A 23,970-nucleotide genomic window follows, 5' to 3' on the forward strand; every position below is an offset into this window, starting at 1 on the left:
GGGCTCAGGCGGGGTGGGGTGGGAGGCCAGCATTTGACACAAGCCCTCCCTCCGCTGCCCCTCCTAGGGGCCGGGTGGTACCTTTAAACAGAGAGGAGACAGCGACACAGAAAGGGGAGGAGACTTGTCCCGAGTCACTCAGCTACTGAGGTGGTCACACACACACACGTCTACTCCTGTGGCCCCCCTGGCCGGTGTCCCTTCCCCGTGTGCCCACTCCAGGCTGGAGATCCAAGGAGCATCCAGAGAAGCCGCGGGCACAGGCCAGGCAGCCCCAGAGCAGGCGGCCCCCTCCCCAAAACCCTCTGGGCTCAGATCTGTGAGCTGAGGGGATCGCCAGCCTCCCAGAGGCTCTGTTCCTCTGAAAGGGACAAAGCAATAATCAAATAAACTGTTCTACAATGTAATACCAGTGGTGATATGTTCTAGAAGAAAAATCATTCCTGTGTGGGGGCACAGAGTGTGTCTGTGAGTGAGGGAAAGAGGCAGAGAATTCAGATCAGGCAGTCAGGGAGGGGCCGCCTGAGGAGCAGACAGTTGAACAAAGACAGAAGGAAGTGAGGGCTTGACAGTGCAGAAGGAACAGCCATGCAAAGGCCCTGAGGCAGCAATCAGCATGTGGTATTCCAGGCCAGTAGCTGCATCAGAGTTGGGCTGGGTGGGGTACAGGAGGTAAAACCTGAGGGATAAGGAGGGACAGGGAGCAGATCGGGGAGGAGCTGGGATGGTTCCAGAGTGTGGAATGTGATCAGAGACTTTGAGCAGGGGCCTGACATGACCTGACTCTTGGAAAATAGCACTCTGGCCACTGTGGGGAGAAGAGTCTATTCTGCTTTGATGGAGGGAGGGGGGCAGAGGTGGGAGCTGGGAACCCAGAGGGGAGGTGCAGATGCCACAGCTGCATCCGGGAACATTCTGGAGCCCCCACTCCAACATGGCTACACTTACCGAGTCTCTCACCCACCCAAAGGGGACGTTTAAAAGGATTCTAGGAAGGGGAAATCAATCATATTTTTTAATAAGTTTTTACAAAGTTACAGATCTATTTGCACAATTACAAAGGTGCCAAAAAGCACCTTGCTCTCACTAGAAATATTAATACGATTGAGTGTGCTTTCTTATTTACTATAGTCTTGATTGAACACTGTTCGAAGGTTACAATTTGAAGGCCTGGCTCTCGGGGCCGTTTATTTCATTCTGGATTTCAGTGGCTGTCACAGACCCATGGGAGCCGACGGCAGAAGGCGTCCTTAGCTGGGCTTGATGACCCTTCCTCCTCATTGCTAGCTCCGTCCACCAGTGACGCACAGGCTTTTGTTAAAATCCAGCTACTATAGTTCTTTCTTCCTGTTGCCGGCTGGTTGCCCTTCCATCATATGGGAAGCTGCTGCTTGTTCACATTTCATAAATGGGTTTGAAACCCAAGGAAATGCTACATGGAAAACTCTATAGGTTTTAAAACAGATTATTCTAGAATTAGTGATGATGGTAGCACAACTTGGAAAGGTCTAAAAACCGCTTAATCGTACACATCAAAACTGTGAATCTTATGCTATATAAATTATACCTAAATTTTAAAAAACACAATTTTTCGTTCCAAGGTTTTTTTTTGTTTTTTAAGATTTTATTTTTCCTTTTTCTCCCCAAAGCCCCCTGGTACATAGTTGTATATTTCAGTTGTGGGTCCTTCTAGTTGCGGCATGTGGGATGCCGTCTCAGCGTGGCCTGACGAGCGGTGCCACGTCCACCCCCAGGATCCCAACCGGCGAAATCCTGGGCCATCAAAGCAGAGCGTGGGAACCTAACCACTCGCCAGGGAGCCAGCCCCGCTTCCAAGTTTTTTAAATCTGTAGGTTATGAGGGGTTCTATGGGTCAGATACATTTTTGGCCACAAAATCACCTGTCCAGAAATATTGTCAAACATCCGTTTTAACATCTTTACTTAGACGGGGCTGATGCATGGAAAATACATTTATCTTTTCAAGCTTTTTACAGAGTTCCTACAAATGACAGCTCTTGTCACCTTGAAGACTGCCGGCACCTTGGTGTTTAAGAAGGAGGGAAGTTCAGAAGAAAGAGGGCAGGAGAACTCAGGGCAGCCCTGAAATCCTTTTCCATAAGATGACTCGTCTGTGTGGTCGGCAGAGTTTTCATGCTTCTGCGCAATCTTATTACCAAGTATCAAAAAGCTTCTACTCTATTAGGATATCTTGGTTTTATGGTTAACACCACTGACGGCTCCAACAGCATTTTATGTGCCCTCGAGGCTTCCAGTTCTTTCCTGCAGTGGTTTGACTGGGGATGGGCCAATGAGTGAGCTTTGCAGGTGTTGCTATCTCTGTGCCTTTTCCTCATCCAGAAAAAAGATGCTTCCCAAGTAAGGGTTCCATCGATGGGAGCATCTACATTGTTTTCCCCACATGGCATTGTTTTTATGAAACAAAGCATTTACTGGTGGGAATATATCTTCTCTGCTATATCTTTCCTTTAGAGCCCCTCTCTCTCTCTCTCTCTCTCTCTCACACACACACACACACACACACAAAGTGGCTTGTGTATTTCACCATTGAAACAGAATCCAGCAAATACCTTAAGCCGAGATGTGCAGGAACATCTGTACTCTAGCCAACTGTCCAGCAAACCTCCCCCACTGGGCACTCGCTCCAACACTTCCTTCCAGTCCACGGCGCTGCTTTCTCTACGTCTCCCAACAGTATTTGCTGACAAAGAAATGCCTCTCGGTTTGTCGACAGATGATTCTGTTCATTGTTTCTGCCATTTTTACTGCAGCAGAAAGAAGAAGTGTTTGCCTGGTGGTAGGTGTGTTTCTCTTATGCAATCATGGGAGAAACTTTAAGAGAGCTTTCCAAATATTTATTGTTGCTTAGGGAAATATCAGAAGGTACATGAATGAACAGCGCATAACTTAAGCATCGCCGGGAAAAAATGGCAGGGTTTGTCTTCCTGTTCTGAAAGCTTAGGTTTTAAATGCCTTGTTAACCATGTAGGATTTCCTGTTATTACTGACTGATGGGGTGGGAGTACTTCACGCAGATTAGTTTTGTTTTTTTATATTTGAGACTAACTTCTTGTCAGGTCTGTCCCATGGGTGACAACGAGCACAGATCAGGACTGAGTGTCAGAGCTGCCACTTCAGTGGTTCCTCACCTGGGTGTGGATTATTGGTATTATTTGCAGTTTCTTTACAGGAATCTTTTGTAAGCCACTTGATCCTTTTGGAGAATTACTTTGTTTAAAACTAGATCCTATAATCTGTGAATCCCCTTAGCCAGACACACTAAGCTCTAACACGTCACAATCCACCGGAAGTGGGTGACCCGGGAGGGCGCTGCGTCAACCCCTTGCCTGGAGTACCACATTCTCCTCCCCTAGGTGGGTGGGTGCCAGCTGAGGGGGTGAAGGCAGCAGCATGGAGCTAGATTTTAAATAGAAACAGTGGTGGTTCTCCTCTTATAGTGCCCCTGCCTGCCCCTGGAGGGCGCCCCAGGTCCAGTCCCAGCCAGACCCAGAGCCCCCTGCTCATGGAGCCCCTGGAGCGAGCGTCCCTGCACCAAGCCCGGCAGGCTCAGGAGGCTGACACAGGGAGCATCATGATGGGTAAAAACAGGCAGCGGCCTCTGGGGACCACAAGATGCCAGGCGTGTCCTCGTCCTGACCTCGGGGCTGACGTTACCGTCTGATGCCATCAGCCCCCCTGGTTCCAGAAACAGCTCTCCCCACCTGGTCAGCCTCTGTGTGACAATGCCTCCCCACATCCCTGCCTCCCAGTGGGTGGAGCTTCCAGAAGCCTGTGGGAAGCTGGGCAGGGTTGTAAATTGCACCCCCTGATGAGGGGCCCAGGGCCTGCTTACCGCACTAAACAGAGCTTCAGTGTGTGCTCCCCGGGCACGCAGCCGCAGCCCGACAACAAGCAGCCCCAGCTCCCCTTACATGTCACCTTGCCACTGGGGACGCCCCGTCTGCACCGATGCGCTTGGCTCAGGGCCCGGGAACCAGTGCTGTGTCTCCTGAGCCGCCCCTCAGGGAGGAAACAGCCACCCCCTGTTCCCCCGACCGAGAGGGCAGCATCTGCCCTCAATGGGGAGTTTTCCAGATCCTGGTGTCCTGTTCTGGCCCTTTCTTTGCTCAGCAGATTTGCAAGTTCCTCATTATTAGTCACCATGGCCGGGCTCCTAGGTGAGAGGAAATAGCCCCGTTCAGACCTCTCCACCCACGTCCCCAGCAGCAGACCCTGCAACAGTTTGGTCCTGCAGGAAGGTGGGAGGGTTCTTGTTTTTTTTTGTTTGTTTGTTTAATGCAAAGTATAGACAAGGAGAGATGGGGTTTAACAGCACCCTGTGACAGAGGCTTGGGGATCTGAGCTGCCTGCCACCCAGTGAATCAACCTGAGCTGCTGCCAGAGGCCCCTGGATGCTGGGCAGCAGCTGAGGTCGGGGGAGCCAGGCGCCGCCTCATCCCCTCCAACCTGATGAGCTCATGCTGGACACCGGCCCGGCTCCCGGGGCTCGCTCAAAGGGACCTGGATCCAGGGGTGGACGGTGTGCCGGTGCAGCCCTCTGGGCACCTCCAGCCCTGCAGGAGGTGGTAGGGAGGGCAGGGAGGAGGAGGCAGCCGGGGGATACATGGGGTCCCGTTATGTCTGCTACAGCAGCGCACACAGAGGTGAACTGAGCCGGCCACACCCCTTCAGCAGAAGGGGGACCATGGCCAGTGGAACCTGTGGGGCGGGCTGTGAACAAGCAACGGTGAGAACCCCACCCAGGCTGACGAGAAGGAGGCCCCAAAGTGAGCCACGACATGTCCCCTGAACGACATGCTATTGGGACAAAGGCTGGTGATCAGTCAGGAAGGTGAAAACGTCCACCGGGATGAGAGCCTGCGGTCAGCCCCAGACCACAGGAAGAGGGGGCAGTGGACAGGGCCCCCACCAGGATGCCAGCAGTGAGTCCAGCTCAGTGTAAGGACTCCGCAGGAAATGCCAGGCCACAACTAGCTTTCCAGAAGGGAGAACGTGGGAGTCCCCGCCCTGGCACTTATCCAGGCTGCAGAGGACAGCCGCTCTCAGAGACATGGTGTGGAGGACTCGCCTGCCGTGTCCTGCTCAGCGATGTGCCCTCCCAAGCCGGTCCCCTCAGTGAAAAGCAAGGATGCAGACCACGGACTCCTTTGGGGGAGCGGGTTGAGCTTCCTGCGCGTTGCTCTGAAACTCCAGTAAGCCCAGGAAGGAATTGTAAATAGCGTGCTGGGCGGCCTGCACCGTGCTATAAAATGCTCCCAAGAACCAGCTGGCCTGTCAACTGCTGTGTGACTAGTCCAGAAGGGCTGCCTGGTTTCAAAGCCTAAAGGGTCTCGGTTGCTCCAGAAGCCCCCTCAAACCTCCAGCGGCTAGGGTGGTGATGGAAGTGTCCTGTGGCCCCTCGCAAGGGGAGCAGGCAGGGGAAAACGCCATTTCAACAACCGTGGCCCCTTCTGCTTCTGGGGCAGGAGATGGCGAGATTCCACCTGCAAAAACCAGTAGCTCCTCGCAGCCTGGCTCCTCCAGAGGCCCTGGGGACGGGGAAGGGAGGCTGGACTCTCAGGCTCTGCCGGCTGCCCAGTCCTGCTGCAGGTGGCCCCGGGGTACAGCCTCGGGGGACACACGTGCTCGGCCTCTGGAAAGGCTAGATCCAGCAGGGGGAAGGGGAAATTCCTCTTTTAAATAAATCGAGGGAAAGCGGGTTTCTCAAGCCAGTGCTGGGGAGAGGTGAGGAGCCCAGCAGGGGGAGGAAAGAGAGAAGGTGGCAGGGAAGGGGCACAAGCAGCTGGACGGGACATGCCCCTCTGGCACCCTCAAACCTCCAGCAAAGTCTCTGAGTCCCCCAGTCTTGTGTAAGTGGCCTCTGTGGTGGGAAGGAATCGGGGTGCTGCCCAGCACGGGGAGCATGGGGTAGGAAAGGGCCAGCCCACCCAAGGGGGCTGGAGGAGAAACCCAGGCCCCTGAGAACCCACCCCCAGAGGTATTTGCATATGGAGGACCCTGGGCTCCCCAACATCTGTGGAATGGGCGCTCAAGCCATTTAGAAATGTTGTATCCAGGACACCTCACAAGCTGGGGCGCTTGGGCCCGGGGTGCTGGGCATCTGGTCAGCATAGAAGCCACTCCATGGGTGGCAGAAACTCGAATCTGGGTCCACTGAACTGGTTAGAAAGGCCTGGGGCTTGGGGCTGCTCAGTGGCACCAGATGCCCCGTGTCCCTTCCTGGGGGTCCCAGAAATCCCAGGGCCACCAAGACCAATGTCCCCTCTGAGACCCTAGGCAGGGAAGCTTGGTCACAAGCCCACCTGTCCAGCTGGCTTCAAATCCTTCCCGAATCTGTACAGAGCTGGTCCCCACAGGTCCCCTCCCCCACATCCCACTGCCCCCTGCTGGCATCCTGGGCCCTGAGGACTCAGCGTTGGGCTCACACTGCTCAGGCAGCCACTGTGCGGTCCTGCAGGCTGAGGGCAGAGTTGCTCACACGGATCCACCCCAGGGGGATACACCTCTCACATGCCCCACCCCAGGGTCTGCCAATGATGCTCCTGAGGCCCAGAGAGGGTTAATCACTTTCCAAGGTCACCCAGCAGTGACCTCTGGACTCAAGGCTGGGCCTCAAAGCTGTGGATGGCAGAACCAGGGCCCTTGCAGAGGCAGGGAACTGTGAGGCCTCTGCCCGTGGGCACACAGGTGGATGCCTGGAAGCTTAAGTGTAGCTGTAAACCATCCGAGCTCTTTAGTTCCCTGCTATTAACTGCTTATCTGAAGATTGCTTTCTGTCATCCCAATGAGCTGTGGCAAAGAATGCCTGCTGTGTGGTGGAGCCGGCCCTCAGGGGATGGATGGAGCTAGACCCACAACAACCTGCTCCACGGCAGCTTCTGGAATCGCTGCATCCCCAGGGGGTGTTTCCGGGATCGCTGCATCCCCACCGCAGGAAGGGCCTTCACCACCATGCTCACGCCCCTCTCTTAACACAAGGGAAACTGAGGCCAAGCGGGCAACTGTGCTGAGTCTGTACCCTGCTCCACCTCAGCACAATCACAGTCAGCTCACCCCCAGGGCGACTGCCAGCACAGGGCCCCCCAGACAAGGAAAGGGCCGGCGTTTAGGCCGTGTGCATGGCTTCCTAACAGAGCTCGCTGAGAGCTGACCTGAGGGTAGCATGGACCCCTGGAGCTGGAGAGGACTCAGCAGTCAAGACGTGCCCATCAGCTGACACCAGCAGTGTGACCTTGGGCAGGGCATATGACCCGTTTCCCCATCTGTTAAAGGGGCTGTCCCTGTCACTACGTCCACCTCACTGGGCTGCAGTGAGGATGCTGTCGGGGCCTGTCTGGAAAAGCAGTTTGGGAACCAGTGGGTGACACACAATGTCACTGCTGTGCCCTGCTGGGCCACCCTGTGGCTCTGGTCCGAGGCCATGGCTGAGCTTTGCGGGCCCTGTCTCAGCACCAGGACTCCATCCTCTGGATGCTCCCCTTTGCTTGCCTCCCTCTAACCCATTGGTCTCCCTCAGTTTTCCCCAAGGATCATGAGAAGCCCCACAACCCTAAGGAGCAGTGACATGGCTGCTGTGAGCCCAGCAGGGACCTGTCCGGCTGAGGGGTCTCTGGTGGTCTCCCATCCCGTGGGGCAAACCCTGCCAGCAAGGTGGGTGCTTCCCCACTGGGGCACATGCTGGCCATCAGGCCCCCAGCCAGCCAAGGCACACTGAGCTTCCTGGCCTCTGGCTCCCGATCACCCTCCAGGCCAGGAACCTCGTGTCCTCTCCCAGGGCCCCTCGGCCCACCTTCCCCCACATGCCCAATCCCCACCGGCCCCCTCAGCTGGGCACAGACTGAGGGGGAGTGCTTGGCACCAGGAGCGTCCGGGCTTCACTGTACTTCCCGCAGTAGAACAGAAGTGACCCCATCGGCCTGCTGGAAGCTCACCCCACAGGCCCCCCGAACCCCATGGCCTCCCCAAGGAGGAGGGTCAGTCTTGGGTGGAGATGGGAGACTTGGGGAACTGGGCAAGAGGGCTGGGTCTGGGAGTCCGATTCCAGCCAGGACCAGAGGGACATGGTGGGGTGTGGGGTCTAGAGGGTCCTGGACACCAGGTCCCCCCACCAGGTGGATGGCAGGTCAAGGATGGTCTTTTTGCCCCAGCAGCTCCAGGGACTTGGTATGTATGTGCCCAGCCCAGGGGAAAAGGGGCTTGAAAGGAAAGCCAGGCAGGTCCACAAACTCAGCGCCTCCACGGGGAGCCTTGACAGGCAGCTCCGAGCAGGGCTCCATGCCCCCAAGAGACGACCGAGGGCCCTGCAGTTCCCCCCAGTGAAGAGCCCCTGCCCTCAGGGGACTCAGCTGCTCTGTGGGGTCCTTCTCTGTTCCTGCCTCTTCTCCAGAGAGCCCTCCCGGGGGCACGCCATGGCCCACCCTCCGCTCTGGCTCAATCGGCTGTGGCAGGTGCATTTTCTCTCACTCCCTGAGGTTGGTGTGCCCGAGGCTCAGATGACAGGGACTTTTTAAATGTCACTCAAGGCTGGGAGGGGGACAGACGTTCTCTGAGAATAATGACAGGATTGGGCAGGACTGGGAAGGACTTGGGGGGATGGGGGAAGGGGTGGTTGGTAGAAAAGACAGAAGAGACCCCCTCGGGGAGGCGGGACAGAGGAGGCCCAGCCAAGGCTACCAGAAGGGGACAAGAAGGTCTTCTCTAGGGTCCTGGTTGTGCTAAGGGCCTGAGCCTCCCCCAGAGGCTTCTTTCCAGCCCTGCCTGCTCTGGGGGCCCCTGAATAGGCTGAGGCGACAGTACAGCAGCTTTATTGACCAGACTCAGCAGCAAGAACACAGCAAAGGTGGGGACTGCACAGTCCAGCCTGGCTGGGGGTCTGGCTCCCTCAAGCCAAGTCTGGGGACCCCAGCATCTCTCCTTCATGCGCTCCTGGAGCCCAACTTCATCCCTGCTCTGGGCCCCTCCTGAAGTGAGGGACAGCAGGGGGCCAGGTCCTGGAGGGGCTGGGAAGGCCAGTGGTGCCCAGAGCGGGGCCAGCGCCGGGTCCATGCCTGCCCCGGCAGCCGGGGGGAGGCCATTCGTGCAGGGCAGCGGGGGCGTGGGGGCAGACGGCCAGGCTCACCACACAGAGCACTTGTGGGCAGGGTTCATGGGCGAGTCCTTGGGGCAATGGAAGGCCCGGCCGAACTCCTCGAATTGGGACACGCTGCCCAGCACCCTGGGGTCAAGGGAGAAACCCACACAGCGTGGGTTCCAGCGGCCACTGCACCCCAGCTGTCCCTTCCCAGCCCTGCCTGCTCCCACCGCAGCCACAAGGGGGCGACGAGGCCCAGGCGTACCTGTAGTGCTCAGGTGCATGCTTGTCGGTCAGCACCTGCAGGTAGATGGACTGCGACCGCCGCTTGATGCACCAGTTCTGGGCCCCGACAGGAGGCAGGGAGGAGAGGGGGATATGAGGCCAGGCGTCCACTGGCCAAGCCCTGCAACACCCCCCCCCCCCACCCCACACTAAGCCATTTCCCCCATCAGAGCCCACAAGGCCATTCCCTCTGAGGGGTGGCTGATGGGAGACTGGCTGGAAGCTGTGTCCTCACCCCCGACCCCCCACGCGGCCCCCACCTGGCCCACCTGGGCAAAGGCAATGAAGAAGAGCTGGTTGTGTGTGTACTTGAGCCGGTGCAGCGGGTGCTCCGGGCCATGCTCCCGCACCCACTTCTGATAGGCCTGGGGACGCAGAGCGTGGAGCTGCAGTGCCCCCGGTGGGGTGACCTGACCCACCCTCCACCCAGGCAGCCCCTCACTGGCCCCAGCTCTGCACACCACCCACCATGCTGAGCCCCAGGCTCCCTGCCTTCCACCTTCCCTGCACTGTGCTCCCTCCTGGGAAGGCTAACCTTTGGCAGGGGCCAACCCCTCCAGGCAGCCCTTCTTACTTTCCCTGAAGGCGGGGCCTGGGAGTCCCTCCTCTTCCAATGGACCCTGTGTCCAGCACAGGCCCCCGCCCCAGGCCAGAGCTCAGTAGGCTGGGGAGGGAGGGGAGCTTCTGTCTCTAGGGGAGTCCTCATCAGCCTCCACCCCTCCTCCCACAGGGATGGAGGCCAGGCAGCAGCAGCTCACATAGTAGGCCAGCTTGAGGCCACCCATGTCCGCGATGTTCTCTCCAAGTGTGTGCTTCCCATTCACCTGCCAAGAAGGGAAGAGGCCCGCTGGCCTCCCTCAGGCCTTGCCACCCTGGGCCCCTGCCCCACCCCCACTCACCCTCTCTTTTCCTTTCCCAGAGGATTTGGGCCCAACCCCTTTGTGCCTCATGTGCTGTGTGAGTCTGTGCGAACTCATTCATACCCTGAGTGAGTGTGCACACAGACCCTGGGCGTGTGTGCAGGGACCTGGGCACCGGGTTTGTTTGGGCGCGTGCACACGCACGTGGGCATGCATGCTCCTAGTCCGCGCCCGGTCAGCCTGAGGGGCAGGAGGGACAGCGAGGGGACTCACCCGCTGGTTGTAGACAGTGAAGTTGTCGTAGAGGTGGACGATGCACTCAGCCTTGCGCAGGAAGCGGCTGTAGGAGGCCTCTGTCCACCAGTGCAGCAGGTTGCCCGAACGGTCATACTGGCCCCCTGTGGGCAGTGGGCAGGGCTGGCTGAGAGCGACTCTCACCCCCAGAGCCCAGGCTGGGCACCAAGTCCCTCCCCCATGCACGCACCAGCCTATGGGGACGGAGGGACCCTGGGGCCTCAATCAGCCCATCACCACCCTGCCCCTCACTGCCTGTCCTCCCCCTGCCCCGCCACCCCCCCAAGCCACCCACAGGCCTCACCCCAGTCATCGTAGCCATGGGTCAGCTCGTGCCCGATGATGGTGCCAATGCCCCCATAGTTGAGAGACCTGGGCCCATGGCAGCAGCGTCAGGCCGCAGCCTCACCTGCCCTGAGAGCCCCGTGCTGCTGCCCAGGCCCCGGGAGGCCGCGGCCAGGCCACGAGGTGGCCTAGGGAGGCCACAGTCATGTCTGCACCGTCCTGGGCACAGGCGCCTCAGCTTCCTTGAGGGATAGGCAAGAGGGGCCAAGGATTCCTGTGCAGCTGCCTTTTAAGAAATAACATCTAACAGAGCTGGGATAGGGGGGAGACAGGAGGGAAACTGAGGCACTCCACATGGGATTTGGCCTTTTTCCTCATCACTACGGTCACTCCACTTTTGAAACACCTAAAGCCTCAAACCAGGTAAGGGGGGACTCAGGACATTTAAAAGAAAGGGGGAAATAACCTACACATTTTTCTAAATAACTGAGCACGAAGTGAAACTATGGGGACCCAGGGTCTGCAGCTGTCGTGACCCCCAGGCCCATCCGGGTTGGAGTGGCATGAGCAGCCCCCACGCACCCCGCCCACAAGGCCGGGCTGTGGCTCTGGCTCACACCAGGTGGGGTACTCACTGCGGAAAGTCAGGGTCATACAGCGTGGGCTGCAGGATACCCGCCGGGAATACTATGGAGGGGCGTGGTCAGCAAAGACCCGCCCACCTCCAGGCCCCGCCCCCTGTTGGGACACACCCCATTACCCATCTGGTTCTTGTTGGGTAGATAGTAAGCATTGAGCGCCTGTGGTGGGAGCAGCCATCTGTGGAGGAAGGCTGGGGTCAGCTGGGGGGCCCACACTCCCTCCTCCACTACTCCCACCTCCTGGCCTCCTCCTCCTTGAAGGCTGCCTTGGTGGCCCAGCCTACAGCCATGTCCTGGGCCTCCTCCAGGCTGAGCCCCCACCCTGATGGCCCCCACCAATGATCTATGCAGGTCCTGTGCCCCCAACATCAGGATGGCTGTGAGGCGGTTTGCCCTACCCGGCCTTGGTAAGAAGCCCTCTCCCCACGGCCCCCCCCGGACCCCCAACTCTGGGCCAGGCACCCACGTGGACTTGTCCACCTCCTGCCGGATCTTCTTGACTGACAGCTGGATGCTAAAGCGGATGCTGTTCAAGATGTTCTTGAAATAGGTCTTCTCATGGACCTCAAACTGCACAGAGGATGGGCAGCGCTCAGCAGCAGGCCAGGGGCAGGGCCAGACCAGCACCATGCAGGTCCCATGCCCTCCTAGGGTCCATCAGCTGAGGGCTGTGGCTCCTTCTCTGCGGGGGTGGTGGGCCTCCCTCCAGGTTGTGGTCAGGGGCCTGGAGAAGCTGGGCTGGTCAGGCTGGGCAGGGCAGGGCCAGGGGCAGACCCACCTCATACTCCTTGTCCACGGCCTCCGGTTTTAGCAGGAAGTCTGGGTAGCCCACCATCACCATCATGTACTGGAGCTGCAGGCCAGAGGGCAGCCAGAGTGGCCAGGGCCTCAGGAGACAGCCCCTCAACCCCCGAGGGAGAAAGCTTCAGGCCAGCCTAGGGGTGGGGTTCAAGGACGGGGGAGCGCAGGCCGGGTGATGCCAACTCCACAAGAGGCATCTTTGTCTCTTGTTATCCCCGGTGCCTGGCATACAGTAAGAACTCAATAAGTGTTTGTGGAACCAGTCAATGGAATAGGGTCCCACTTCACCTTGGCCCGAGCGGCCGCCTTGGTCTCAGCATCCATCCAGTCCAGCTCCTCCAGGCGCTGGCCCAAGATGTACTTGATGTCTTCCACCAGCTGCTGCACCTGCCGGGTCAGGGGTCAGGGATCAAGGGTCAGCCCATGAGGCCTTAGCTCTGGGCCCCCAGCACCTGGCATGAGGGGTACCCCTAATCATTCAGCAGCACTTCCTAAGCCCAGGGCTTGGTACTGAGCGCCAAGGGCAGACCTTGGAGGTGGGGATCCAGGCCCTGCACCCCCGACACAAAGCTCGCAGTCTGGAAGGGCAAACCGCGCCAGGAACGATCCCATACGTTCCTACGGCCACGCCTACTGAGCATAGCAGAAAAGGTGGGCAGGACTGATGGGGAGGGCCTCCTGCTGCTGACAGACCAGGTGGGCCTCCTGGGGGAGGAGGCCTAGCGAGAAGCAGCCTGGAGCCTCAAAAAGGGCTGGGCCCTAAGCTAAGCCTGGTGTCCTGGATGGAGGGGGATGTGTGGGGCTCCCCACCCTCAGACCACGGCCGTGTGAGGACTCCATGCCCAGCCCAGCACCCTCACCCCCACCTCCAGGCCCAGGACAGCCTGACCTTGGCCTTGCTGGCGGCTGAGAAGTGCTCATGTACAAAGAGGGCACCAAGTGCCATGCCAAAGTGGCGGTTGGCCTGGCCCAGGCAGACACGGGCCAGCTCCTGGGGCTTGTCGCTGCCCTCCACCTCGCGTGCCAGCTCATGCAGTGCCTCTCGGAACGGTGGTGACAGGTGCTCGCTCAAGACCACCACCACGCGCCACACCAGGTAGTTGTGCAGGATCCTGAGGGCCAGGTGAAGCAGCAAGGTGTCCAGACAGACACGAGCCACCCGAGGGCACCACCCCACCCCACCCCACACCCCGAGCCTGGGGCCGGCCCTAGCACCCGCACAGGGGTGAGGGTCATTCCAGGTACTCGCAGGCAGAACCTGGAGTGGTCGGAGCCCCAGTCAGGAAAAAGGGCGGGGTCCACACTCAGCAGGACACCCCTCCAGCCGCTGAGCAAAGTGCCCGATGTGGACGAGTCCTGGGCCAGCATCATTTTCTGACTTACTATGAGGTGGGAGAATGGACACTTGGGGTGACTGTCTGCCTCAAGGGCAGCCTTGAGAGGCCCCTGCTCCTCCCCAAGGTGTGCAGAGACCAGGGAGGCGCTCCCGGAAGTGGCCTGGGGCAGCAGAGTTGCAGCCACACTTCCCCTTTCTGACGTCCAGACTCATTGAAGTCTCACCATCCCCAGATGAGGGGACTGCAGCTCAGGAAGCTCACAGCCCTGCCCAGGGTCCCACAGAACAGGTGGGAGAGCCATGTCTGAGCCTAGGGATCTGAACTCCTATCCCAGTGCTCCTCGCTTGCCTCCCCAGTGTGGCTACTGGACAGAGGTGCAAGTGGGAATGCACAGCTCACCAAGCAGACAGGTCTGGGGTGCAGAGGAGGGGCTTGGAGGGGCAGGTGGGCAGGGGCTGGCTGACTGGCACCTGTACCTGCGGGGTGTGGAGCGGATGAGCTGGGACACCTGCTGCATGTAGTCCGTGGCTAGCAGCACCACCTCCTCGTCCTCCGAGAAGTTCTCCTGGAAGATCTGGTCCAGCAGCCACTTCCACCGCAGCTGTGGGGACATGGATGGGGTCAGTGGGGCTGGGTGTGGCAGGAACCGCAGAAGACAGGGAGGGGTCAGGGAGAGGCAATAAGAGGACATGGGAGTCCATGGCCAAGGAAGGCCTGTCCCTTCCCTGGGGAGGGACCCCTCCAGGAGTCCCAGGACCCGCGCCTCCCCCCCCAGGGCGGGGAGCACTCACATGGGGGGTGATCTTCTGCAGTTGCCCAAGTGTCACCTTGTTGTACATGGAGCTGACGTCTCGGCGGAGGTCGTCATACTCTGACACTGTGATCTAGGGGTGGAGATCAGAGTCGACCCAGCCCTGCCGGATGGTCCCCTCCCCCCAGCCCACAGCAGTCTCCCTTCTCACGTTGGCCAACCGCTGCTCCAGTTGCAGGATCTCCTGGGCCTTCTGCTCCACGGCGTCGGCACCCAACAGGCTGAGCAGGCGCTCCATGAACACCCGGTATGCTGCCAGGATCTGCACCAGGAGGGGGCACGTCAAGGGTGGGGGTCCGTGCCAGGCCCTGGTCTAGCCCTCCCAGAGCCCCAGGCCTTCCCTGCAACCCCAATCCAATCCCCCACACCTTCTCACTCTCCTCATCCTGAGCTAAGTACAGGGTCCTCTCTGGCAGGGTGAGCCCATCCTGGTCAATCTGGGAAGAGAGACGGGGGGTCAGAGGTCAGAGGTCAACATGCCAGGTGCCTGAAAACAGGCTGAATTCCCACCCAAATGCCCAAACAGAGGATATGCCACACACCCATTGTCACAAGCCCCAGGAGCACAAAGACACTAGCCCCTCCCTCTCTCCAGAGAAGCTGGTGGAAGCCCCCACCCCTGACCAGCCTAGCCTGGGGACCCCAGCACTCCCCTCCCCCAGGTCCTTCCTCCTGGAAGCCTTCACGTTTCTCACCCGCGAGGGGCACTCGCGGGGCCCGCACTGAGAGTTGGGGCTCCCGGCCTTCAAGCCCGCCACAGCCCCATCGGCACGGCCCTCCCTCCGTGCTCTCCCGGCCTGCCAGAGGGCTGGGAAATTGCGACTCCCGCGGCGCCGCTAAACACCGCAATTACTCCAGGGAAATTACTTGCGCCCTCCTCCCGCGCTCCGCCGATGCGCGCTCTCCTCCTCTCCTTTCCCCTCCCCTTCTGCACCGGTCGTCCGGGCGCGGGGGCCGTGCGTGCCGGGCCACGGCGCCCCGGGTCCCCGGCCGCGAGCTGGGTGCCTGGTGGGGTACGCACTCACGCGGATGACGTAGCGCGAGGAGTTCCTGTCGTCCAGGCTGACCGTGAGCGAGAAGAGCGCGGCCGCGCTGTACACGCCCTGCGCCTTGTAGAGCAGCCGGTTGAGGTCCCAGCGCGCTGCGGCCCCCGGGCGCTCGGCGCCGCCGCCCAGGTCCCAGCCGCCGCAGTCCTCGATGACCTCGAGCATGGGCCGCGGGCCGAGCCGCTCGATCTCGCGCATGTCGAGGCACGAGCGGAAGAAGGCACGCACCTTGCGCTGGGCCGCGCCGCCCGGCCCACCCCCGGGCCGCGCCAGCAGGCGCCGCAGGCGCTCTTCGTTCTGCTCGCCGATGGCCGCGATGGTGCCGTAGGTGAGCTTGTCGTCGGGGATGGCGTGGCGCCGCAGCCAGCCACCGCACGCGAAAGAGTAGAAGTCCTGGCACGGGTCTATGCTGGCGTCCAGGTTGGCGGCTAGGAAGCGGGCGGCTCGCGCGAAGGCCTTGCGCTCTGGGCAGCCCTCGGAGCAGCCGCCGCCCGCCGCGCCCGGGCCCAGGTACTTGAGCGCCAGCATGGCGGCCAGGATGGCGCAGAGGCCAGCGGCGAACACCAGCCCAGAGAGCAGGCACACTTCCCGCCGGTTCCAGCGCGGCAGCCCGGTCCGGGCCCCGGTGGCGCTGCGCCCCGCGCCCAGCGGGAAGCCGGGGGGCAGCGAGGCCCCGCGCGCGCCTCCTGTGCCGCACCTGCTCACGTACTTGACCTCCTGGAACTCGTCGTAGTGCGCCGTCATCGAATACGGGGTCTCCATGGTGCCGCTGGCACCGCCACGCCGCCCTTGGCGATCTCGGCTACAGGATGCTCCGGGCCGCTCGCCTCCTCGCGGGCCTCCGCATGGCCCCCACCCCGGGCCGCAGCTGCGGGAAGAGTAGACGCAGGCTCAGAGAAGCATTGGGCCCCGACGGGGCTCACAAGCACGACGTGGTGGGGCGCAGGCCTAGGTCCAGACACTGGATGCCACCCCGAGTCCCCAACAGCGAGCTTGCCTGGGGCCTGGCCTCCCTCCGGAAAGGCTGAGCAGCCACCACTCCTGCACGCACAGTGGCGTTCTTTAACCTGCCTGCTCTCTCCCTGCACACATATGCCCGCCGAAGATTTGGGAGGCCCCTCATAGAAAAGCAGGGAAGCATGAGCCTGGGCCCTGGCACTTAGTAGGCCTTCAATGAAAGGCTGTCTCTCTTCCCTTTGCCTTTCTTGTCGGCGACCTGCTACAGCCAATGCTGGGTGAGGGAGGGGGAAAGCAGAGCTCGAGAGAGGAGGTGCGGTCAGGGGCGCGCTTATGCGGACCCCAAAGCTGCCTTCGGCTCCCCGCACTGGAACTAGACGCTCCAGAAAGCGGCTAAAGAACCAAACTTTGTCCTCGCGGATGTCCGCAGCTCCATCTCCTGCTGTTCAATGGTGAGAATGCCCACCAGCCCCTTTCCCCAGCGACGCGCGCCGTCCGGCCCAGGATCCGAGAGAAACCCCCGACGGCCCTGAGAACCCGGAACCGGTTCTGTCCCCCGCCTCGCCGTCCCCGCCCTGGGCCACTCCCGGCTTCAACAGGTTCTCCCCAGAACCCAAACTTGGGCGAAGTTTCACCCCCGGCGCGGAGCGAGCCGGCTCCGCGCGCCTCGGAGCCTCCGGTGCCGCGCCGCGCAGTCCGCGGAGCCGGAGAGCCGAGCGCGGGAGTCGCAGCCGCAGCCCGGGCCGGAGCTCCGAGGACGCAGACAAAGCCTGGAGGCTCGGCGCGGCGGCGGCGGCGGAGGTGGCTGCGATGGTGGCTGCAGTGGCAGCGGACTCGGTGCCACTTACCCGGCAGGTGCGCGCCCGGGCAGAGCGGGAACAGAGCGGGTCGAGCCGGAGCCGGAGCCGGAGCCGGAGCCGGAGCGGAGCGGAGCGGGGCGGGCGGCCGCTCTCTCCGAGCGCCCGCCGCCGCCTCTGCCGCCGCGCCGCGCCGCCCGCCGGCCCCGAGGGAGGGGGCGAGCCGGCGGCTCCACCCTCCTCCGCCCGCCCCCCGCGTCCCCTCCTTCCTCCTGCCTGCATCCCGGCTACCTGTCAGCTCAGTCGCAGCTCGGGGGAGGGGACGGCGGCTGCGGGGACGGGCTCCCGAGGGTCTTGCACAGCCTCGCGGCTTGAGGATTCCGGGTCCAGCTGCGTCCCAGGGAGGGTGAGGGCGCCTGCCACTCCCGGAAAGGGGTCCTCTCCGAGCCGCCGCCTACCTGCCTACCAGCAGGAAAGGGGCTCTAGCTAGAGATAAGAAGGCGCGTGGGCCGTCGCAGTCCAGCCCACAGGCCTGGGGCACTGTCTAGGCAGGACTCCCCGAAATGCTGCGGGGTGCGCTGAAGTAGTGCCTGAATCTGTCTGGCAAAGCTCCTGGCGCAGAGCGAGCGGGGTTCAATAACGGGGGGTTCCTGGTCCCCGCCTTTAGCCCCTGCCCATGCCCACCCGGAGGGTTTGGTTGGCCATGCAACCTTCACCCAGCCTTTGGTGGAGGGAGAGCGGTGGAGGGTGCTGTGGGAAGGGGGCCTCGGGAGGAGACTGCCCCCCTCCCCCAAACCGTGGCTGGCCTTAGCACCCACTGCTCAGGGAGTCCCCGGCTGGAGAGGGACAATACGGCTGGAGGGCAATGAAAGAGCACCCCTGCTGGAGATAGGCAGGCTGGGAGCCTGCTCCATCTGCCTGGCAGCCCCAGTCCTCAGACAGGCCTGGGCTTCTGGACCCACGGATGTGGACTGCGGGAGGACAGACTAGGTAGAGGGGACTCCGAATTTCTCTACCCACTACCTTTTTGTACTAAGTGTGAGACCTGCCTCCCACCGCTCCCAGCCCCTGAGGCAGGACCCACTTCTGCCTGAGTCACAGCTGTACCCCCAGGTACAAGTCGGGCACGGGAAACTCAGGACTTCTTGGATGAAGGCTACTGTTTCTGGAGTTTCTGTTTTCTCTGCCCTGCCCTACCCACCCCCTCTGCTCTGGAGTCCCCGGCAGGGGACCCCAGAAAGCACCAGCACTCCCAGCCTTGGCGCTTCCAGCCGGCAGGACCTTTGAGACAGTCCGAGACTGCCATGGAGCCCCATCTGATAAAAACCACTGCAAGGAAGGGACTCAAAGGAGCCATCGCCCTGTCCCATCCCCTGGGCTGATACTGGGCCCCTGGTCCTGAGTGGCCCCCTAAGCCCCCTTTCTGCCTGTCCATCTGTCCATCTGTAAGCCGCTGCTCCAGATACTCTCTGCCTCCCTCTCTGGCCACCTCTGGGTCCTCCTCTGCCCAATGCGTTCTACTTGTGTCCAATTAATTCTCCGGAGGAGAGGTGGAATTATGTAAAACGTGGTGATTCCATGGGGGGGAGGGGAGGGCAGGGCGGTGGCAAAGTGGCTCTTTGTGCTTTTAATCTGCATTTTTTCCCCCAATGTTCTGTCTCCAGGAGGATAATTTTCCAGCCTTTTCAGGCCCTGATTGGTATCATTTCTCCAGCAATGACAGCTTTTATTTTCCCTGAAATGAATGCCATGAAATTTCCAAGAAATATAAAAATGGATATTGTCTCAGGGAGCTGACTTTCTTCCGACAGAAAGGCACAAAGGCAAACCCACTTCCCCAGGGAGCCCTGCTGCTCCAGCCACTGGGGGGTGGGGGACCCAGGCCTTCAGCTCCTCCATCCCTCCCTCCTCCCAGGTCAGCTGTCGGACCCCCTCCTGGCCATCCCTCTCCCAGACTCTCAGCAGCCATTGATCCGTTCATCTGCCTCCCCACGCCCGGTCAGGCCGCCTGCCTGCCTGCCTGCCTGCCTCCTCCACCTCACCTGCTCTGTACAGCACCTCATCGCCCACGCCCGGCCCCGGAGGCCCCTGGCCGGCTCCAGTCCTGAGCACAGCAACCAGAGTCACTGGAGGTAACTGGAGTGGGACCCGTGACCACTGAGTCCTTGTCTCCCCCCACAGCCCGCTAATAAGAGCGCTCAGGCCTCACCTCCTTTGCTCTTCTGCCCCTTCTCAGAAAGGGAAGCTGAGTGGAGGCGAGTGGAAGACACAGAGGAGAGGAGTCCAGCTCCCACACTCTCTTTTTGAGGCTCCCTGTTCCAGTGCACCTCCACTCCACCCCCAGTTGTCAAGGTGACCCCCTGAATGAGGACCAAGAGAATGACAGGACACAGCAGCTCCCAGCCAAACCCAGCCAAGGCCTGAGGGAGGCAGCTGGACACCCAGCTTGCGGGGGGAGGGGGGGGCGGGGGGGGGAGGAGGCGGGGTGGGACTTCTCCCCTGACCACCCCTGCCGGATGGGGCAAGACTGGGTCTGGGACCTGGCAGGGAGTGCAAAGCGGCCCTGACTCGCTGGGGACAGCCGTCCTCACACTAATGATTCACGTCTACTGAGCTTTCACCAAGTGAGGTCTAAATGTTTAGCTCCAAAGTGGAGCTGCCACCCTGAAGCCAGGCCTGGCCCAGCCTGGAGCCCGGCCATGATCCAACGTGTTTCTGCACCCCTCTGGCCTGCACGTGTGTGGGGACAGACTGGGCCCCCATCCGCCTACTGCTCGAGCCCACACGCCTGGGAGCCCCACAGTTGCTGAAGCCCCTAGCCCTGCGTCTGCTCTAGGAGATGCCCCCCAGCCTCCACCCTGCCCAACCAGCCCCCACTTCCCTCCACCAACAGTTCTGCGGTGTCTTCTGTGCCCCGGAAAACATCCCCCCACCCAGCTTCGTGTCCTCCGCCCCAGCCTCCCAGGACTCATCCCATCTATTATTCACAGCACAAAATGGATTTTTAATTTGAGAAATGAAATGGCTCTCCCAAGTGGCCAGGGTGGCAGAGAGGGGGTGGGGAAGGCTGGAGCCACAAGGCAGCCACTACGGCGCTGCGTCTGCTGACTCAGGCTCTTGTTGGAGAGCTGGGTGCCCACGGCAGACCTGGGGACCCCAAAGGCTCACGTACCCACCACCCAGCTCGTGACTTCATTCAGCCCTGTTGCTCTGACAAGATAGGGTGAGGAGCTGCCTGTGTGTGCTGCCTGAGCTGTGGGGTCTCTCCTGGCCAGGAAGGAGGCTGGCCTCGAGGGCAGCCCTTGGGCTCCCTGGCCTGGCCCATCTTTTCCCCAAACTTCCTGGCCCTCCCTGGGCTGGGCTCAGGAGTCTCCCCTGTATTGACTCATAGCTGAGCTCCTCTGCTAGGTCCTGATGTCATGGTATGCCCACTCCAGCCTGCACAGCTGCCCCAGCCTCCCCACTGGCCTCCAGCTGCCAGCACCCCATCCTTACCCTTCCTCATAGAACTCACACATCTAACGTGGCCCGTGGGACATTGACCTCTTCCCCATCCTTCTCTGCCCTTCTCGCTCTATCTCCTCACCCCTACCTCTCTCTTCTTGTGATCACTCTGATCTAGTTTCATTTCCCAGAACTTAGCTGGCTCTCTCACACCTCAGGGCCTTAGCACTTGCTGTTCTGGCCGCCTGGAACACCCTTCTCCCATCACCTTTTCCACTGACCAATTGCCACTTATCCTTCTTGGAGTGTCGGCCTCTCTCGTCCGGTCAGGTGGTGCTCCATGGGCTGGGGGCTCGCCCTCTCTGGGCCCCCACTGCACTTCCTGCATCTTACTCAGTGTGTAGCCTAGAGCTCAGCATGGATGACCTGTGTGACGGAGATGGAACCGTCTCCCGGAACACACTGTGTGAAGTGTCCCCCAGGGCCGGGTCTTGCCCCAGGCCAGCACCGTCACCTACAAACCTGCCCGGGCTCTCAGATCCTACAGACATTCTCCTTGACTCTGGACCCACCAGCCGATGAGGGGGGGCCGTTCCTCCCTCCCCCGCGCCCCCTCACTTCCACTGTCCTACCCTGGGGTGGGCTTCCATCCCCGTTATGCACACTCTTCTCTGGGGTCACCTACCAACCTCGAGATCAGTTTTTTATTTCATACAAGAAATATATGAATACATCCTTGTTTTAAAAGACGTAAACCACACAAATAGGTAGAGGGCCAATGTGAAGGCGCTTCACACACGTCCCCCCCAGCCCTCCCCAAGGCAAGATAAACTCTGTGACAGCTTCAGCATGAGCGTCTAGGCTCTCAAGGGCATCTCTTTATTTTTTAAATAAATGGGACACCACGAGACGTGTAGTTTAGTGCCTTATACCTCGAGGATTTGCCCGAGTGGTGGCTGTGGATCCCAACTCCGCCCTCTGGCCCTGAGTCAAACCCAGCTCCTCTTTAACTTTCCCGCGTCTTCCTGGTCCCACCCATCAGAGCCAAGATGCCCCATCTGAGCCTTAGAAGGGCTTCTGGACTCCTCCCATCCTGTCCTGTCTCAGGACAGGGGTTTCTTCCCCTTGCCCGCCCAAGCGCCACTTCCCATTCCCACCCCACACCCCTGGTGACCCCTCATCGTGGCTTCCGAGGCCTCCTCCATCTGCCTCCAGACCCCTTTCCAGCCTCCTGGCTCACTGTCCCCTGAGGGTCCCTCCTCCTCAAGGGGTTGTACCCTCACCCCTGTGCCTTTGTTGAAGCTGTCCCCTCTGCCTGAGTGTCTCATCCCCAGCATTCCTGTCTTCCCTTAGGTCGGGAAGCTTCCAGAATCCCCTGATGGTCCCTATGACTGCCCATGTCCCTCCCAAGGGAGCCTGCCTGAGGGCTGCTTCTGGGAGGGAGAGATGTGCACCCCTGTGAGCCCAGCCTGGAGCCTGCTGCATGGCCTGGGCGGAATGGAGCAGGCCCTACTCCAATCTGGATGGGCCCCGCTTGGCCGTGGGTGAAACCCCCACAACAGCATGTCTGCTGCGTGCAGGGTCTCAAGGACACACACACTATGAGCTCGAGATGAAAGGACAGCTCCGCAGGGGGACAGGCAGGGCACACAGGACCCAAGTGAAAGCAACATGGGGCCAGGGGCCCGGCTGTGATCTCAGCCCAGGAACTGTGTTGGGGAGGCCTGAACCCAGGGGGCCAGCCAGGTGCCGAGTCTGCCCAAAGACCTCAGGAGGAATCTCGGGGCCTGCAGCCTGGTTCTGGCCTCCCTTCCTGACGTCCCCACTTCCAAGGGACCTTCCTGGATCTCCCTGACTGGAATGCCAGTCATTTTCGATCTGTTGCTCTGGGTACCTCCTGTGCCGCATTTGTCCCTGCCTGATGGTATCTTGTAACTTGGTATTTTCATGGTCTCTCTTCCTCAGCTCCTTTGGGACCCCAGATTTTCCCATCATCCCTTCTTCTTGCCCAGCTTGAGTGGCAAGGCCTCAGCCACAAGGCATTTGGGGGGTGGGGGCCAGATTGACAAAGCCAAAGCAGGGTGGTGACGATGGGGGCAGGGATGAGAGGGGGTAGAGAGTCTGAGACCTGCGGGTCTCCAGCTGTGACAGCCAGGCCCCTTGGGCTCCCTGTTTGATGGACAGGCCACAAAAGGCAGCTCAGCTTCTGCAAAGATGCAGCAAGATGCAAGTAAGTCCAAGGGGGCTTGGGGATATAGGAAGGAGGACCCCATTGCCTGGGTCTATGAGGGTGTGGGGATTGGGATGGGCAGAACCCTGAGAAGCCAGCGGGACTCCTTGCCTCACAGGGTCACTGGGCCGAGGTCCCCTCCCCCAGCACTCCGTCATCATTTCAAGTGATTGGAGCTGAAGGGGATCGTTAGCTAATTAAAGCTGAGGCCACCAATTGTCCCTTGGAGAGAAGGCAGGGCTGCAGAGGGGAGGAGACAGAGGGACTCAGACGGACTCAGGGGGCAGCGGTACAGGGCCCTGGCCCTGGGTGGGGCCTCCGCCTTGACTGTGTGTTTTGGAGGGGGCGTTGTCAGAAACTCCTTGAAGTGGAACTGTGGGATAGAGGGCAAGAGCGCCAGATTTGAAGCTCCCATCAAACACCTGTATGTCCCTTGAAAGTCCATGCCCACCTCTGCCTTCTGCCCTCCCTCCCCGGGGTTGTGGGCTGGGGTGGGGGATGGTGAGGGGCTCCCGCAGACTTCCTCTGCATGCGGTGACAGGTCAGATTTGAGGAAGGCTGGATGCCAAGTCTCCGCCCTCCCTTCCATCCCTTGCATGGGTACCAGCACATCCGTGCGTCTCAGAGCGCCAGCCTCACCTGGGGCAGCCCTGAGCAGCACCAAGCTCCCCTCCTGGCAGGAGATCCCAGGGCCTTCTGTCAGAACTACCGAAGAGGGTTATGAGTTTTCTATTGCTTTGGAACAAATGACCACAATCTCAGCAACTTAACACATTTATTATCTCAGTTCCCGTAGGTTGGAAGTCCAGGCGTAGCATGGCCGGATTCTCTGCCCAGGGCCTCCCTGGGCTGAAGTGAGGGTCAACTGGGGCCGGGCTCTCCCCTGGGGCTCAGGCTCCTCTTCCAGGCTCACTGGTTGCGGCAGAATTCAGATCTTTCTGTTGTAGAATCAAGGCGTCCAGTCTTTGCTGGCTACCAACAGGGGCCGCTCTCCGCAGCTTGAGGTTGCCTGCATCCCTTGCCTTGTGGCCCCTTCCCTCTCCAAAGTCATTAGTGCACAATCCCCCCACA

At 60.5% G+C, this 23,970-nt stretch overlaps 1 protein-coding gene across 2 annotated transcripts; it reads right to left on the reverse strand.

Moving 5' to 3' along the window:
- Positions 1-3,060: 3,060 nt before the first annotated feature.
- ECEL1 (endothelin converting enzyme like 1) lies at positions 3,061-17,406 on the reverse strand. Of its 2 annotated transcripts, none has more exons than XM_070618557.1 (18): positions 17,277-17,406; positions 15,451-16,339; positions 14,794-14,862; positions 14,577-14,687; positions 14,406-14,498; positions 14,091-14,215; positions 13,167-13,389; positions 12,566-12,664; positions 12,255-12,329; positions 11,943-12,046; positions 11,596-11,654; positions 11,471-11,522; positions 10,855-10,922; positions 10,530-10,654; positions 10,155-10,220; positions 9,666-9,761; positions 9,377-9,453; positions 3,061-4,194 (listed from the first exon to the last, which is right to left on the reverse strand). In XM_070618557.1, the coding sequence occupies exons 2-18, from the start codon at positions 16,231-16,233 to the stop codon at positions 3,870-3,872; spliced, it is 2,550 nt and encodes an 849-aa protein (XP_070474658.1). In that variant the 5' UTR covers positions 16,234-16,339; positions 17,277-17,406; the 3' UTR covers positions 3,061-3,869. The 2 variants fall into 2 exon arrangements, with proteins under 2 accessions (XP_070474658.1, XP_070474659.1); XM_070618558.1 differs by lacking the exon at positions 3,061-4,194 and adding an exon at positions 8,830-9,255.
- Between the last annotated feature and the right edge of the window lie 6,564 nt (positions 17,407-23,970).

The sequence above is a fragment of the Equus przewalskii genome, chromosome 5 (assembly GCF_037783145.1).
Source record: "Equus przewalskii isolate Varuska chromosome 5, EquPr2, whole genome shotgun sequence".
Taxonomy (NCBI): domain Eukaryota; kingdom Metazoa; phylum Chordata; class Mammalia; order Perissodactyla; family Equidae; genus Equus; species Equus przewalskii.